At 52.0% G+C, this 15,563-nt stretch overlaps 1 protein-coding gene across 4 annotated transcripts in view; it reads left to right on the forward strand.

The window, feature by feature from the left end:
• Positions 1-15,210, forward strand: part of CNIH4 (cornichon family AMPA receptor auxiliary protein 4) — a 29,545-nt gene extending 14,335 nt beyond the window's left edge. For 2 of the 4 annotated variants that reach the window (XM_042975377.1, XM_042975379.1), the window contains exons 3-5: positions 7,091-7,203; positions 12,727-12,867; positions 15,014-15,210. In XM_042975377.1, the coding sequence (XP_042831311.1) occupies positions 7,091-7,203; positions 12,727-12,867; positions 15,014-15,041 (282 nt within the window). In that variant the 3' untranslated portion in view covers positions 15,042-15,210. Of the gene's footprint in view, positions 1-400; positions 523-558; positions 598-3,926; positions 3,996-7,090; positions 7,204-12,726; positions 12,868-15,013 lie in introns of those variants that run through there. The other 2 variants (XM_042975378.1, XM_042975380.1) reach the window with 2 other exon arrangements.
• The last annotated feature ends 353 nt before the right edge of the window (positions 15,211-15,563 follow it).

A 15,563-nucleotide genomic window follows, 5' to 3' on the forward strand; every position in this document is an offset into this window, starting at 1 on the left:
CAAAAATCCTAACGTCTGCAGCGGAGCGAGTGGGCGCTGCAACAGCTGAGGCAGGGAACGGTGAGGCCCGCTGACAACGCGGCCTCAGGAGGGCGAGTCTCCAGCGGGGTTGTCGCTGTCGGACTTGCGCTTTGCGGGGAGAACCCCTTCCCGTGGCCAAGTCGGGTGCCCGGGGGACGCAAGCGTTCTGTGAATGCTCGCTGATTTCTTCTGGTCACCGTTTCCGGACCGGTCAGGATGAAGGTGGAACCCCGCCCTCGCCTCGCGTCCACGTCGGGGCTCGCGAACTACACTTCCCAGCCTGCGTCGGGACGGCGGCGGCGGACTACAAGTCCCGGCATGCCGCGGCGCCGGGACTACGCGCCCCAGCGGCCCCGGCGAGGGCCTATCAGGGGCGGGCGGGCGCGCCGGGCGCCGGGGCCGGTTTGACGGAAGGAGCGGCGGCGGAGGAGGATGGAGGCGGTGGTGTTCGTCTTCTCTCTCCTCGACTGTTGCGCGCTCATCTTCCTCTCGGTGTACTTCGTATCCTTGGCTGAGGCGGGCGCAGGCCGGCCGGGCCCGGCGCCCGAGGGACGGGGCTGAGGCGGGGCCGGGCAGGTGCGCGGGAGTGGGGGGCCCGGGCCCCGAGCGCGGAGCCGGGCGGGAGGCCGGCCCCGCTGCCGCTCGCGCACCCTCTCCCTCCCCCCCCCGCCGTCCCCCTCGCCGCTGCCGCTGAGCCCTTCCCCTCCCCACCCGCCCTTGCCGGGGGCGCGCGGGCCGGCGGGCGTCCCCTCGGGTCGCCGCGGAGCCCTGCGGGGGCCGTGGCGGCAAGCGGGCGTCGTGCGGACCGGGCTTGCGGGGCCCCTGCGGCGGCCGCCTTGGCGTCGGTGCCCGGCCGCGCCCGCACTTTGTGGTCGTGTGCTGTCGTCACGCGGTTTTCGGGGCCCCTGCGTGGATGGGGGACCCGCACCCGCCCGCAGGGAGCGTCCAGCCCCGGGCCAGTCAGAGGTCCTTAAACAGCAGGGAAGAATCCGTGCCAGGCTGCCCCTTGTCCTTCCTCGGAGATCACGGGGGCTGCTTCCTTTGTCATGTTTTCCTTTTGCTTTTTGTTTTAATGTTTATTTCTTGAGAGAGCGAGCGGGGGGAGGGGCAGAGAGGGAGAGAGAGGACCCCAAGCAGGCTCCTTGCTGTCAGCGCAGAGCCCTACGGGGCCTCCACCCCACACAACCCGTGAGATCGTGGCCTGAGCCACCATCGAGAGTCGGAAGCCCCCTCGGGTTGCTTTCTGAGCGAATCAAACTTTCTTTTCTCCAGAGCACCCTGGCTTGGGGATAGGCGTGGCGTGGGTTTATCGGTGTGACCTCGAACTTTGTTAGGGACAGGCAGCCTGATCTGCAGGGAATGGACACAGTTTGCAGTGAGGACCCCAGTGCTCAGCCAGAGGCTCGCTGTGCGCAGTGTTGCACCTGCCTCTGTTCTGGGTGAAATGGGAAGTGTTTACTTCCCAGGAAGGGGCGCGCGCGTGCGTGTGTGTGTGTGTGTGTGTGTGTAGTGAGAACACGCGTTCGGCACCCAGCACAGTGCCCGCCCCGTGGCCCCTGGGCTCTGCCCCACCCCAGCCCAGTTCAGCTGCAGTTTTTTCTTTAACAGATGAATTCTAACGAGAACTTCAGGTTGTTTTGTTTTTTGCTTTAAAGATTTTTATTTTTTATTAAAAAAAATGTTTTTTTAATGTTTATTCAGACAGCATAAGTGGTGCGGAGGGGGGTGGGCAGGGAGAGGGAGACACAATCCAAAGCAGGCTCCAGTCTCAAGCTGTCAGCACAGAGCCTGACACGAGGCTCGAACACACAAACTGAGCCGGAGTCAGGTGCTTAACGGACTGAGCCACCCCAGCAGCCCTCAAGATTTTATTTTTAAGTAATCTCTACACCCAACAGGGGGCTCAAATTCATGACCCCGGGATCGAGAGTCGCAGGCTCCACCGACTGAGCCAGCCAGGCACCCAAGAACCTTCAGTTTTATTAGGCTTGGTGAAGTGACTGAAAAAGCAGAATTACTGGCCTAAATTTTGGTGACCTATGTCCCTCTTGTGACATAAAGAACTGGGACTTAACAGAGAAATAAAACCTGGGTTTCTGGTTTTGATGTTTGGAAAGCTAGGCTCGATTTAAAATAGCCTTGGCTTATAGCAAATTGTGTACAAAGGAAAGTGTTAGGTAGACATTAAGGTGCGTGTGGGGTGTGTTTCGCTGGGATTCAGCACGTTACTGTCATTTTGGATAGTTGCCTGAGCTTCCTTCTGGAGGTAGAGGCGGTCAGGGTAGAAGTGCTGTAGGGATGGGAGTTTTCCTGGACTTCGAACCCCGAAGAAAGCCTGTGCCGAAGGGGAGGGGTGGGTGTTCGGAATCAGACAAGAGCAAAGGTGCAGAGACAGGCATGTTTATGGCATTCCTGGGTGATGGGGTCAAGGCATAGAGCATCTGGAGCACACGGTTGATTTTGGCCGGAGAAGGTCAAGGTTGGAAAGGCTGGATGAGATCAGACTTTGAAAGGTTTGCCTGTGAAGGTGGGGACAACTTGAGCTTTCACTTCTATCCTCGAGGCAGTAGGGAGCCATGGAATGTTCTTGACATTAACAAATGGTGTGTTAGGAAGATGAGTCTGTAGAGTGGGTTGGAAAGAGGAAAGACTGGAAGGTAAGAAACCATTGGGGAATGGGCCTGTGTGGGTTTGAAATAGGGTTAGAACCGTGGGCCGGTGGAAGGCAGGATTCCTGGGCAGAGCAGGCCGGTGAAGGCTGCTTGTGGGGTGTGAACACGAAGGCAGCGATGACCCCCCTGGGGTTTGAGCCTGGACAGGTGATGCTTGTGTCGGCGACAGAAATGAAACCCGCATGGACGTGGAACAATTTGTGGAGACGGTGACGAGTTTGACTTTCATTGTGTTGAGGTGATAGGGGAATATCCGTACAGAAATGTTTAGAATTTGGGTGAGAACACCTACTTTCACTTGTGCTATTGGACATTTCCAAACATTACAGTAGAGAGTGTCGTGTAATAAACCCCGTGTTTCTGTCGCCTGCCGACAGTGATCTTCAGCATTTTGCTGTTTCCTTTCTGCTTTGTCCCAGCTATTGGGGGGCAGGGGGTGGGGGGTGGAGAATTTATTTGACAGTAGTTGTCAGGCCTTGTATCATTCAGTTGAGGCCGTTTCCTTCTGTGTCTGTCCTCACATTTTTGTGAGTTTATATTCTATGCTAAAACTCGTTTTTTGCTTAATTCTACTAGAATGTGTGCTTACTGTGCAAAGTTTGGGAAAGAGAGAAAAATACTAGGAAAACAAATCCTCTATGAGGAGCCATAACCACTGCTCACCTGTGACCCCACTGTATCGATAGTGGGGTCTATTCAGGTTTTTCACATTTAAGTTGTCTTTATAGGTCTTATCTTCCGATTCTTATGGTCATTTTCACTTTTGAGGAACTCAGATTGGGTGTTCTGGTATGGGTCACTTGAGAATTGAGCATACTAAGATTCTTTTGTGAAAATAATTTGTTGAAGGAACATAAATGAGAAAATTGAGTTGTCTAATGAGTGAACTTTAAGGAAATAACTAAAATTTTTTCAAGGCAAATCTAATTCTGCACTACAGTTGGGTTTTTTTTCCGAAACTTGAAAACATTTAGCTCTAACAAAGAAAAAAGTCTTGTAGGGGCACCGGGGTGCCTCAGGTCATGATCTCACGGTTCACGAGTTCGAGCCCCACATCAGGCTCTGTGCTGACAGCTCGGAGCCTGGAGCCTGCTAAGGAGTCTGTGTCTCCCTCTCTGTCTCTGTCCCTCCCCTGCCTATGCTCTCACGTGCACGCTCTCTCTCAAAAACAATAAATAAAACAAAAAGTTAAAAAAAAAAAAAAGTCTTGTAATTCCTTATCTTGATCCTCAGATAATTACATTGTCCGATTTAGAATGTGATTACATTAATGCTAGATCATGTTGCTCCAAATTAAACAAGGTAAGACATTTCCTTACTCATTTTTTGTGTTTGAGGTTATTATAGATAACCAACATATGTATATTTGGTTTTGAAGTGTATGTTGTTTCCTACTCGTTGGAATGTTTGTAGAGCTACTGTGTTTCTGCAGTATTTTAGATCGTGAAACTGTACTGGGAGACCCCACTTGAAATTTGCGGCTTTACTCGGCTTCTACTTTGTCCCTGTGTCCGTAGGTACTTTAAGACGAAAAGGCTTGTTAGGAAGATAATCGTTTTTGTCTTCTGTGTCGAAACCCATCCTCCCTGCTCGTGACTAAAAAGCCCAGTCTGTTTTGTTGCATAAAAGATGACCTTCTTTTCGTGGTTTGCTGAGAAATGGAATAAATTAGTTGATTTGTCTCGAGACCATTTTACCTTTAGTGCATGGTCAGAACTCTGTGTTGGCAAGGATGCTCTGAACCGCAGGGTTCGTCTGGATGTAGGGAAACCAGTTAGTCCTGATTCATTTTACGAGCTGAGCAGACAGAAGACTTTCTGGATAAAAGTTCACGCCACAGCTCACTAAATCCTGCGAGGTGCTCTCGGCTTCACCCGGAAGTCACTCCCGTGTGTTTTTTCTCTTCTGCATCTGCTTCTATTTCTCTGGTCCATGGGGGAGAAACGTGACATTCGGATAATTAAAATTTCTGGCAAACTATATTCCTCCTCTTCTTTTTTTCTTTATTTTGAATTTTCCAGAATGTGGTTTCATACAGTGATAGATCTAGTCTTCGAAATAAAAGATTTTGTGTGTATTTATCTGCCAAACTGCAAGACTTTTTAAAAAATCGAGGCGTAATCAGCATTATATTACTTTCAGCCTTCTCATCTTTAGGAGAATGGTTATTTTACCAGCTGGGTTGTATTTTTTTTTAAATGATTATTTATTTTGAGGGAAAGAGCCTGTGCATGTGCACATGGGGGCGGGGCAGGGAGAGAGAGAATCCCAGGCAGGTCCATGCTCAGCACAGAGCCCGACACGGGGGTCCATCTCACAAGCTGTGAGATCGTGACCTGAGCCGAAATCAAGAGTCTGGCGCCCAACGGACTGAGCCACCCGGGCGCCCCTCCCCTCTTTTTCTCTCTTCTCTTTCACCAACTTTCACGCACTGGATAATTCATCTGCTGGATTCTCTGCCCGTTCTTTTTTAAAATTTTTGTCCCTTTGGGTTTTGTTCTGCCCTTTGGTCTTAAGATTCCTTCTGCTTCATCTTCTGATTTCCTACAGACACGCCATTTACGGCAAGGTTTGCATTTCTGAGACCTTGTTCCCTTGCTCAGGTGTGAGTGTCCTGGCTCTCTGAGAATCTCGATTAGAATAATTTTGAAATTGCCTTTTGCTTCCTACATTATATCTGCTTCCTCCAAGCTCCTTTCCCTTTGTTTTCCCCTCGGGGGGCCTTCCTCAATTTCTGGTACACGGCCGTCTATCCGTGCTTAGGGCAAGGCACGCACTCACGGAGGCGCCAGGCCGTGGGCCAGGCTGTGGGCCGACGCGTAGACAGGCCGCCTCACCGCGGGGTCATCGGCGTCCCCCTGGACTCTTGCTGGGGCACCCGAAAGGGCAGCTGTTCGCACGTGTTCTGTCGCGTGCTGTTCAGTTACTCCACGGGAGGACTTTCAGAGAGCAAGTTAGGGGGAGGACACCTTGCTGAGGAGGGACGACCACGAAAACACAGGGCTTGGCTGAAAGGAAGGAAAGCGAGCAGAGGAAAGCGAAGTGTCGCTTCCTAAGACTCTTGCCTCTCGTTTGTGGCTGTAAAACAAAGTGACTGCCGCCCAAGGTAAGAAATCCAGTTTGGAAGCTACGCTGGGGGCTGGGGGCCGGGGGCCGAGGGTGCGGCCGGTGGTAGCAGTAAAAGCGTTTCCAGCTCTGCGGGGCCACGCCTGGTCTCCTTCCGGGCAGCGGCGTCCTGAGGTGCGAGGTGCAGGTGCGGGCATCCTCAGCCACGGTTTACAGATGCGAAAACCGTGGCTCCGAGAGGGAGAGCGACCTTTCCTGAGCCTGTGGTGCCAATCAGTAGGGGAGAGCAGGGATCCAGCTCCAGGTTTGTTTGACTTCTGCAGCTTACCCTTGTAAGCGTTGTGCTCAGTTGGTTACACTTCAGAAACTCCTTTTTGCGTCTTTAAAAGTTTGTTGATTGCCAATTAGGTTTAAGGCCTAGCAAATCCCTTCTTTGTTTCCAAAAATAAAGTATCCAAAATGGAAATGCGAGAGACCTGGGCCCAGTGTGTTTGGACTTAGACTATTTTATTCTGCCAACTAAGTAGCTTTGTGACCTTGGGCAAATTACTTAACCTCTCTGAGTTTTGCCTTTCTGCTTTCTGCAAGAGGCAGTTTGTGTCTGCCTGTTACTGTTAACTTCCACGGAAAGGAAAGTCTCTGTTCGCAGGGGAGGAGGATTACTGGTGGAAGGAGGGCCTGCTGCCACAGCTGTTGGCGCATGAGCAGTAGAGTACCCCGCGGTTGGCAGCACGCGTAGGTAAGGGCCCGGGTGCCGTGGGGCCAGCAGGCTGGGATTCCCGGATCCGGGTCCGTTGTCGTATTTGGTCAGCTCCTCGCTGTTACTGTGAGCTGTTAAAGTACGTGTGTGTGTGTGTGTGTGTGTGTGTGTGAGAGAGAGAGAGAGAGAGAGAGAGAGAAAGGATTTCCCTCATGGTTCGGGAGATTGGAGAATGTTTAAGATTGATATTCTGATTTGCAAGGCAGTGTATATTTGGATATAAACCACCCCGGTTAGAGCGAGGGGCTTTGGCACAGACCTGGGAATAGCAGGTAAACGATGCTCCGTTTCTTCCCCAGTTGTCATTCATACCCGCTTAGTGAATGAATCTGAACCTTTGCTGAGGATAAAACTTAATTGCAATTTAAGTGCATTATGTTTAAGCCGTGTGTGACGTGTTTGCACGGCGTGAGCATTGGCAGCGTATGCACATCTGGGTCATCCGAGTGTAAAACTAAATCTTGGAACACTAGCTTGTAAACGCTGCGTATCCACTGACTTAGCTTCAGATAACACGGACGTCCGGGAAGAACGCAGCAGGGCGATGTAACGCCGTGTTCTTCCCTTGCAGTGGGTCATTCCCGAACTGATCGGCCACACCGTCGTCACCGTGTTAATGCTCATCTCATTGCACTGGTTCATCTTCCTTCTCAACCTGCCCGTTGCCACTTGGAATATATATCGGTGAGTATAGTTTAGTTTGTTTACTGATGCTTCGTGTCCTGGCATTTAAAGGAAAATTTAAAAAAATGTTTTAATGCTTTTTTTCTGCAATAAAATACGTGCCAGTCACGAAATAACTGACAGCCGAATGCCACGTGGAGTCAGCATAAATTCCTGTTTACTTTGGCAATAGCAGTTTGCATCGTCCAGCCTTAGAGTCAGAACACGAATTTACACGCATAAATTTTAACAATTTGTAATGTTCGGTTGCGATGTCCAAGGACATGTGTGTTTTCCATAAGAGTGGTCACTAGTCTAAGAATATAAGATTCTTGTTACTTACATTGTAGGTTTTAATTAGAATATACTGGGAATGCTTCAGAGAGAATTTCACTTTAGTTTTTAATTTATCTTTGTACTCTAATTTTGTTTTAAGTTTATTTGAGAGAGAGAGGGGGAGGGAGAGAGAGAGGGAGAGAGAGGGAGGGAGGGAGGGAGGGAGGGAGGGAGGGAGAGAGAGAGAGAGAGAGAGAGAGAGGGAGAGGGAGAGAGAGAGAGAGAGAAAGAAAATACCAAGCAGGCTCCACTCTGTCAGTGCAGAGCCCCACATGGGGCTCGATCTCACCAACTGTGAGATCAGGACCTGAGCTGAAATCAAGAGTCAGACGCGCTCAGCTGAGCTGCTCAGGCGCCCCGGGGATTTCGCTTTAAAGCCTGCAGAGTAGATCACGTCAGAACTGTACCTTAACGCATTCGGGAAGTGTTTCAGGCCCCGCTCAGCGGACACACGCTGGATGTGCTGTTACTGCAGTGGGGCAGTTATACGGGACGCATTTTCTTGTGAAGGTCTGTGGGGGGATGGGATTGCTTTTATTGTGCCTTGCTGCTCTGCTAAATTTTTAGGTTTTGGTTTTATTTTTATCTAGTTTTTTGAGGTGTAATCATTCATCATATTTTTACATGTGAGTTTTTATTTTTATTTTTTAAAGTTGATTAATGTTTTAAAAGTTTATTTATTTTTAGTAATCTCCATAACCCAATGTGAGGCTCGAACTCAGGACCTCGAGATCATGAGTCACGTGCTTTTCTGATGGAGGCAGCCAGGAGTCCCATAAATGTGATTTTAAAGTGCAGTTAGAGAGGTGCTTGGGTGGCTCAGTGGGTTGGGCGTCTGACTTCAGCTCAGGTCATGATCTCGAGGTTTATGGGTTTGAGCCCCACACTGGGCTCTGTCCTGACAGCTTGGAGCCTGGAGCCTGCTTTGGATTCTGTGTCTCCTGTCTCTCTCTGCTCTTCTCCTGCTCACATTCTGTCTCTCTCTCTCTCTCTCTCTCTCTCTCTCAAAAATAAACATTAAAAACAGTAAATAAATAAATATGAAAAATTGTAGTTAGAATCAGAAGGATGGGGATGCGCTCAGAAGCGCATGTGACTCTTAAGGTCCTTAGTTCGAGTCCTGTGTTGGGTATAGAGATTACTTAAATAAATAAGACCTAAGAAAAAGAAGAAGGATAAAGAAAAGAATAAGGGAGGGTGGGAGGAGGTGATAGCACACAGAAGGCTGTGAGGAGGAGGAAGTGAGCAGATTTGGGGGATGAATTTAAAAAGATCGTGAGACTACGACCTGAGCCACGGAAGGGATTTTAAATCTCTGGACCCCTTTTCCAGAGGGAAACCATTACTTTTTAAGTTTCTCAGTGTCCTTGCATGGTCATCCCGGAGACCAGCACCCTGACCTGAGCTCAGCCAGAGCACGGGCCCCTGCCCCAGTTGGCAAGGTGCCGTCCCACGCAGACTTTGAGCATGGCTCAGTATCCCTGTGATCAGGAACGGGAATTTGGGAGGGAGAGCGGGAATCCTGAGACTGTATCTCAGTGACTCCCCGAGCCCGCACCGTCATTCGTCTGTGACAGCAGAGTGTGCCAGAGGAAGGGAGGCTAGCTCCATGCGGCTTCTTCGTGCGTGGTACCAAGTATGATGGATGGTTCTAGCGGGTTTACTGGGGGGGACAGAAAAGTTCTATAGATTCTGTTTCCCGCCATCACAAAGATCACGTGGGTTTATTGCCCTGATAATTTATTCCCCCAGTGACAGATTGGCTGGCTGTTCCCAGATTTACCTGCTACTTAAAAAGGTTTAAAAAAAAAAGTCAACAGACGGACCCTTTCCTCTTTTCAGACATCTGCACTTCCTGCTTTTGGGGGCGCGGACCTGTGTGAGACGGGCTCTGCCCGCAGGCCAAGAGGCAAACGCTGAGTGACAAAATAGGCAGCTGGCTTCAGTACGAGGCTGGCTGGGCCACCCGGCGGGTGGCGGGGAGGCCTCGCGCTGGGACCTTCCCAGGAGGGGTGTCTGCGCAGAGCCTACGCGGGGAAGGGGAAGGTCTGACAGACGGGAGGGGGAAGGACTTCTCCAGGGTGTGCGGACAAGGGAGCGCTGGGGGGCTGGAGGCAGACGCACCAGGCGTGAGGGCCGGCAGGCTGCAGGCGCGGACGAGGGAGCCGGAACAGCTGCTGATGCGGTCAGGACGCGCCACCCAGAACCGCGCGCACCGGCCCCCGGAGCCCGTGTGTCGGCACGCGCCCTGGTGGCAGGACGTTCACCCACTGCGGGTTCTCTGTTCAGGATCTTTCTAGTATGTTCATACGTGTAAGCAGCCGGCACCAGTCTGTTCTAGAACATGCTCCTCACCCCAGAAGGAAGCCCTATACCCATTAGCAGTCTCTCCTCCCCTCCCCTCCGCTACCCTTCCCCTCCCCCTCCCCTCTCCTCCTCTCCTCTCCCCTCCACTTTCCTCCCCCTTGCCTCTCCTTTCCCTTCCCTCTTCTCCCCTCCGCTCCCCTCCCCTCCTCTCCCCTCCCCTCCCCTCCCCTCCCCTCCCCTCCCCTCCCCTGGCCCCGAGCAATCAGTTTACCTTCTGTCTCTCATAAGATAACCTATTCTGTGCAGACCTGTCAGACAGGAGCGATCAATATGTGCTCTTTCGTGACTGGTTTTGTCACTCGGCACGTTTTCCAGGCTCATCCGTGTGGCGGGTACCGTGTTCATTCCCTTTAGTTGCCGAATCCCGTTCCACCGTGTGGACGGCCTGCATTTTGTTTATGCAGCGGATGGGCATTTCCGTTGTTTGTACTTTCCGGCCCTTACGAACAATTGCCCTGTGAACATTCACGTGCGTGTTTTTGTGCGGACACACGTTTTCTTTTCCTAGGAGTGGATTTGCTGGCTCATGTGGTAACTTTACACTGAACTTTTTGAGGAGCCGCCTGGGCTTCGAAAGCAGCCGCACCATTTTGTGTTCCCATCAGCTGTGTGTGTGGGTTCCCGTTTCTCCACATCCTCGCCAACACCTCTTGTTGTGTGTCTTTCTTTTTTTTAATTTAAGTAGCGTCTCCCCCCGCGGTCGTGACCAGCGGATCATGAACCGCACGCCCTTCTGACTGAGCCCACCCGGCGCCCCTGTGACCTTTCGTTTGAGCCATCCCATTGGGCGTCGTGTTTCGCTGTGGTTCTGACCCCATTTCTCTGGGGACTAACGACCTGGGTACCTTCGAATGTGCTTCGCAGCCATTTGTGCATCTTGTTCGCTCTGTATGCTTTTGAGCAGCTGAGCTGATGAAGGAAGTGGTTTTTGGGAAGATTTCCTGGGAACATCGGGTGGTAAGGACCGGCTGGTGGGGAAGAGCCAGGAGGCAGGGGTGGGACCGGAGGGCCGGGGCAGGGCTGTGACGCGGGCGTGCAGAGGACACCCCCGTGTGAGCGGGACTTGGAGGGGAGGGCGGACAGAGATGGAGTCTGACCGCCTGTCGGTGACAGATGAGGGCCGGGGCGGTCAGGACCCGCGGGAGAGGGCTCTGAGACGGAGCGGAGTCGCTCGGCTCTCGGTTACTCGGGGGCGGCAGGATTGGGGGAGTGGGGGGGTGGGTTAAGTTTGTGGAACTCGGGGGCATTTGCATCTCACAGACGTCCATGTGAGAACTGCGCATGGTAGGAAGGGACCGGCCCGTGCGAGGTTAGGGCACGTCCTTGCACATGTAGTCCCGAGAGGTGTCGAAGCGGGTGGACGCTCCCCGAGTGAGCCGGCTCCTCGGCCGTAAAGGGGGTCGTGTGGGGGAGCACCTGGTGCACGTGCAGTGATGGGAAGGAAGCGGGAAAGCCTGAGGGCTTCCCCGGCGTGTTAAACCGGGGTCTTCAGACTTTTTTAAAAAGTTGGGAGTCCCTCCCGAGTCTGGGAACATTGGGTCGAACTGGTCTGGCGTCAGAACGCGGCGCGGGCTCGCTGTGCCCTCCCTTGCTTTGCCTTGTGGCCCTTGCTCCCGTCCCCACGACTGCTGCGCCTCCACCGCTCCGCAGAGGGCATCTCTGACTCGTCGGGGTATGATCGCTTAATAATACCGTGCACTCGGCCTGCGTTTTTAACAGTTCCGTAAAGTTAGACGTTACGTGCCGTGTCTGAACTGTCTACTGTCTGAACCGAAGAGGGGTTTTGTTTTATCGGGGTAGCGCTTACTCTAGATCATTTCCCTTCTGTCTCCTCCAAATTGGGTCTGTAAACCGGCACCATTCACAGACCGTGCGGATGGAGGAGTGTCATCCTCGGGTCAGGAGCCTCCCTCCTTTGTGACATGGGAATAACTGAGACTGCTCCTCCCCGTAAAGGTGTTGTGGGACGAATTGTATTAATTATTTCAGAACTTTCTAGATAAAGAAGTTTCTAAGAACTTGATAAAATTGGTTTGGTTTTGGAGTCCCCTTCACTGTGTCTGCTGGAAAACGGCCGTAGGTATGACCGATTTAGAAGTTTTCTACAGGTGGGTAAAAGGGTCTCAAGGCATAAAATACCCTTCTCTAGAGTGTTACCAGATTTGTTTAGAGGGCAGAAAATTAACAAGCATTGTATCTTTCAGAGGAAAACCACATGGTGGCCAGTGACATCATCAGACTCAGTCCGTCCGTGTCTGATCTGAATTGTAGGTTGCTGTGATTGGTCACTTTTATTTTTTTATGTTTTTGAGAGAGAGCGCGAGAGAGAGCAAGCGCGCACGAGCACGGGAGAGGCAGGGAGAGAGAGGGAGACACAGAATTCAAAGCAGGTTCCGGGCTCTGAGCTGTCAGCACAGGGCCTGACGTGGGGCTTGAACTCATGAACTGTGAGATCATGGCCTGAGCTGAAGCTTAACTGAGTGAGCCACCCAGGCGCCCCTGTGATTGGTCACTTTTAAAGGCTGGTTGTTGGGGCGCCTGGGTGGCGCAGTCGGTTAAGCGTCCGACTTCAGCCAGGTCACGATCTCGCGGTCCGTGAGTTCGAGCCCCGCGAGGGGCTCTGGGCTGATGGCTGGGAGCCTGGAGCCTGTTTCCGATTCTGTGTCTCCCTCTCTCTCTGCCCCTCCCCCGTTCATGCTCTGTCTCTCTCTGTCCCAAAAATAAATAAAAAACGTTGAAAAAAAAAATTAAAAAAAAAAAAATAAAGGCTGGTTGTTGTTGGGTGCTTACTTTGAATGTTTGTGCTGATGATTGGATTTCCTTTTATCGCGTGTGCCTCAGGTTCATTATGGTGCCGAGTGGTAACATGGGAGTGTTCGACCCGACAGAGATCCACAATCGGGGTCAGCTGAAGTCGCACATGAAGGAAGCCATGATCAAGCTTGGTTTCCACTTGCTCTGTTTCTTCATGTATCTTTACAGGTGAGTTCACGGCCCCCTGGCGTTGTCCTGCACGGACGCCTGCTCGCGGTGGGGGGCTGTGGGTTCTGCGGCAACGCTGCAGAGCCTTGGGGGACCCTGTGGAATTCTCCCAGCCTAGACTTCTGTGTCATCGGATCGGCGATCTGCGTGACCTGCTGTAGGTACTCGGGATGTTAGTTGCTCCGTGGCTGCGGAGGCTGTCCCCGGCTCCCAGGGACCGGCCGCCTCGGGTCTCGGGGGGATGTGGTGAGGACGTAGGTGTGCGCCGCCTCGCCACGTGCCGGGCAGCCCGTCCCCGTAAAACCGCGTCTGCCTTCCAGTCGTAGCGGATGGGGAGTGAGGGCTACCAGCAAGGACTGGCCCCCAGACGCGGGAAGCCTCGTGCGGTCCTGTCTGAACCTTAAATTGTGTTTTAGGGAGAAACATGCCACCTTTTCCCTTATCTGTCGCCAGGCCAAGGAGTCGAGCAAAGAAGAGAAAAAAATTGTGTGTATGATTCGATTAAACCTTTAGGAGACTAGAAGTCAGGCTTAACCTTTTTTATGCAGGCTTAACGAGATCATTCCTATTTCTCTTCCCAGGTAAATTTTAATTTTTCACACAGGCATGAGGACTGTTAGAAAGAACTTGTGTTGGCCTAAATTTTCGTCACTCAAAGGGTTCCGATATTTAGAAACTGCATAGAGATGGCAGGTTTTTTCTTTAAGTTTATTTTCAGAGACTGAGGGTGAGCAGGGGAGGGGTAGAGAGAATCCCAAGCAGGGTCCATGCTGCCGGCACAGAGCCCAACGTGGGGCTCGAACCCGTGAACCAGGAGATCATGACATGAGCCAGAATTAAGACTCAGATGCTTAATAGACTGAGCCACCTAGGCGCCCCTTTAATAATTTATTTTTAATGTTTACTTATTTTTGAGAGAGAGAGCGAGCGTGTGAGCAAGGGAGGGGCAGAGAGGGGGGACGGAGGCCGACAGCACAGAGCCCGACGTGCCCCTTGTCAGGTTTCTAATGCGGGGATTTCACGCAGCTTCTGTCTGGAATCGCCTGCCGCGTGGCGGACACTCACATCCGTCCGTGTTTCTTACACAGAATGAAAGGGAGAAATGCCTGTATTCTTCAGATAGTGATGGGGTCGATGCTCTTGGTGTTCTGCTTGGGTGCTGGGCTCGTGCGGTCTGGGGGCGACCGCTTACCGTGTGACCCAGGGCTGCTTCTTAACCTCTCTATGCCTCAGTTTCTTTGTCTGAAAATGGGACGGTATCTAATGCCTGCCTCGTTGGATTGTGATCTGGACTAAATGAGATAATGCATGTAAAGCATGTAGGTTTGTGCTGACTGGCGGTAAACTCTCAGAATCTTTCACGGGGATCAGCCGCTCCCGTGAATCTGTGCTGCACGTGGGCTACACCTGGTTTGGTTAAATTTGGGCAACGAATCACTGCATTAGCAACGTGTAAGAGGGTTTCTGTGAAGTTTGGTCATCTAAGCAGGGAAAGAAAATGATGGTAGTTTCGTTGCTGCTGTTAACTGTGGTGGTTTTAGCAGAGTGTTTACTGAGCGACCGCTGAGTGTCAGACACCGTCGGGCCGCGCGGGCGGCACCCAGGAACAGCCCGGAATCCCGCATGGAAGCGAGGGTCCTGCCCGGTGCACTGCCGGGCTGCAGTTTGCATGTGCAGAGAATTAAAGTCTTGTTTGGTTTTCCGTGTTTGCTCCAAACTGTAGCCCAATGTTGGTTTTAGGTTGTACTCCCACCCCCACCCCAGTTATTTATTGTTTTTCTAAGTGAAAAAAATTAAGGCTTTGAGAGGCCCTAATTACACATTTTTTAAAAGTTTATTTAGAGAGAGAGCAAGCACGGGCAGGGGAGGGGAGAGAGGGAGAGAGAGAATCCTAAGCAGGCTCGCACTGTCGGCACAGAGCCCCACTCGGGGCTCGATCTCACGACCGTGACCTCACGACCTGAGCAGAAATCAAGAGTCAGACGCTCGGCTGACTGAGCTCCCCAGGCGCCCCCGGACATTCTTTCTTTTACGTGTAAACGATGGTCTGTTCCTTGCTGAGCCCCAGACAGCAGCGTGGCCGGGCCGGGCTGTGCAGGAACACCGCTGAGGAGACGTCGGTAACACCGATCTCTTCTCCCCGCAGTATGATCTTGGCTCTGATAAACGACTGAGGCTGCGGGCGCCGCGTCCGGAGCCGGCCCACGCCACCGCGCGTCGTCGGGGAGCCAGAGACCACGTGGATCATCCTGAGAACCGTGACCATAGCAGTATATTTTTTCCTCTTTGAACAAAATAAAATATTTTTGCTGTATTTTTACCATATAAAGTATTTAAAAAACACGAATTGAGTTTTTGTAGATTTCTGGTTCTCCACGTCAGCCTGAACCCCAACGTGTGGTTTTCATCGTCTGTATGTCGAGGACTGGCATTTGTACGTAGTGACGGCACGGCCGCCCCAGCCTTGCCCGCTGCAGAAACACAGGGAAGCCTGTGGACAGCAGAAAAGGCAGAGTGCAGAGCGCCGCTGGCCACCCAGGCAGAGGAGGAAAGCGTTGCCCTTTGGCCTCTGTCGAGGCAGCTTCGCTATGTTCAGTATGGTTTAAAGGTTTATGGGACTGTTGGCTGAGTTTTCTCACAAGAACGTTAACAGAAAGTGACATTTCAAAAAATACATATTTCTTTGCAGAATCTGT

The sequence above is a fragment of the Panthera tigris genome, chromosome F3 (genome assembly GCF_018350195.1).
Source record: "Panthera tigris isolate Pti1 chromosome F3, P.tigris_Pti1_mat1.1, whole genome shotgun sequence".
NCBI lineage: Eukaryota > Metazoa > Chordata > Mammalia > Carnivora > Felidae > Panthera > Panthera tigris.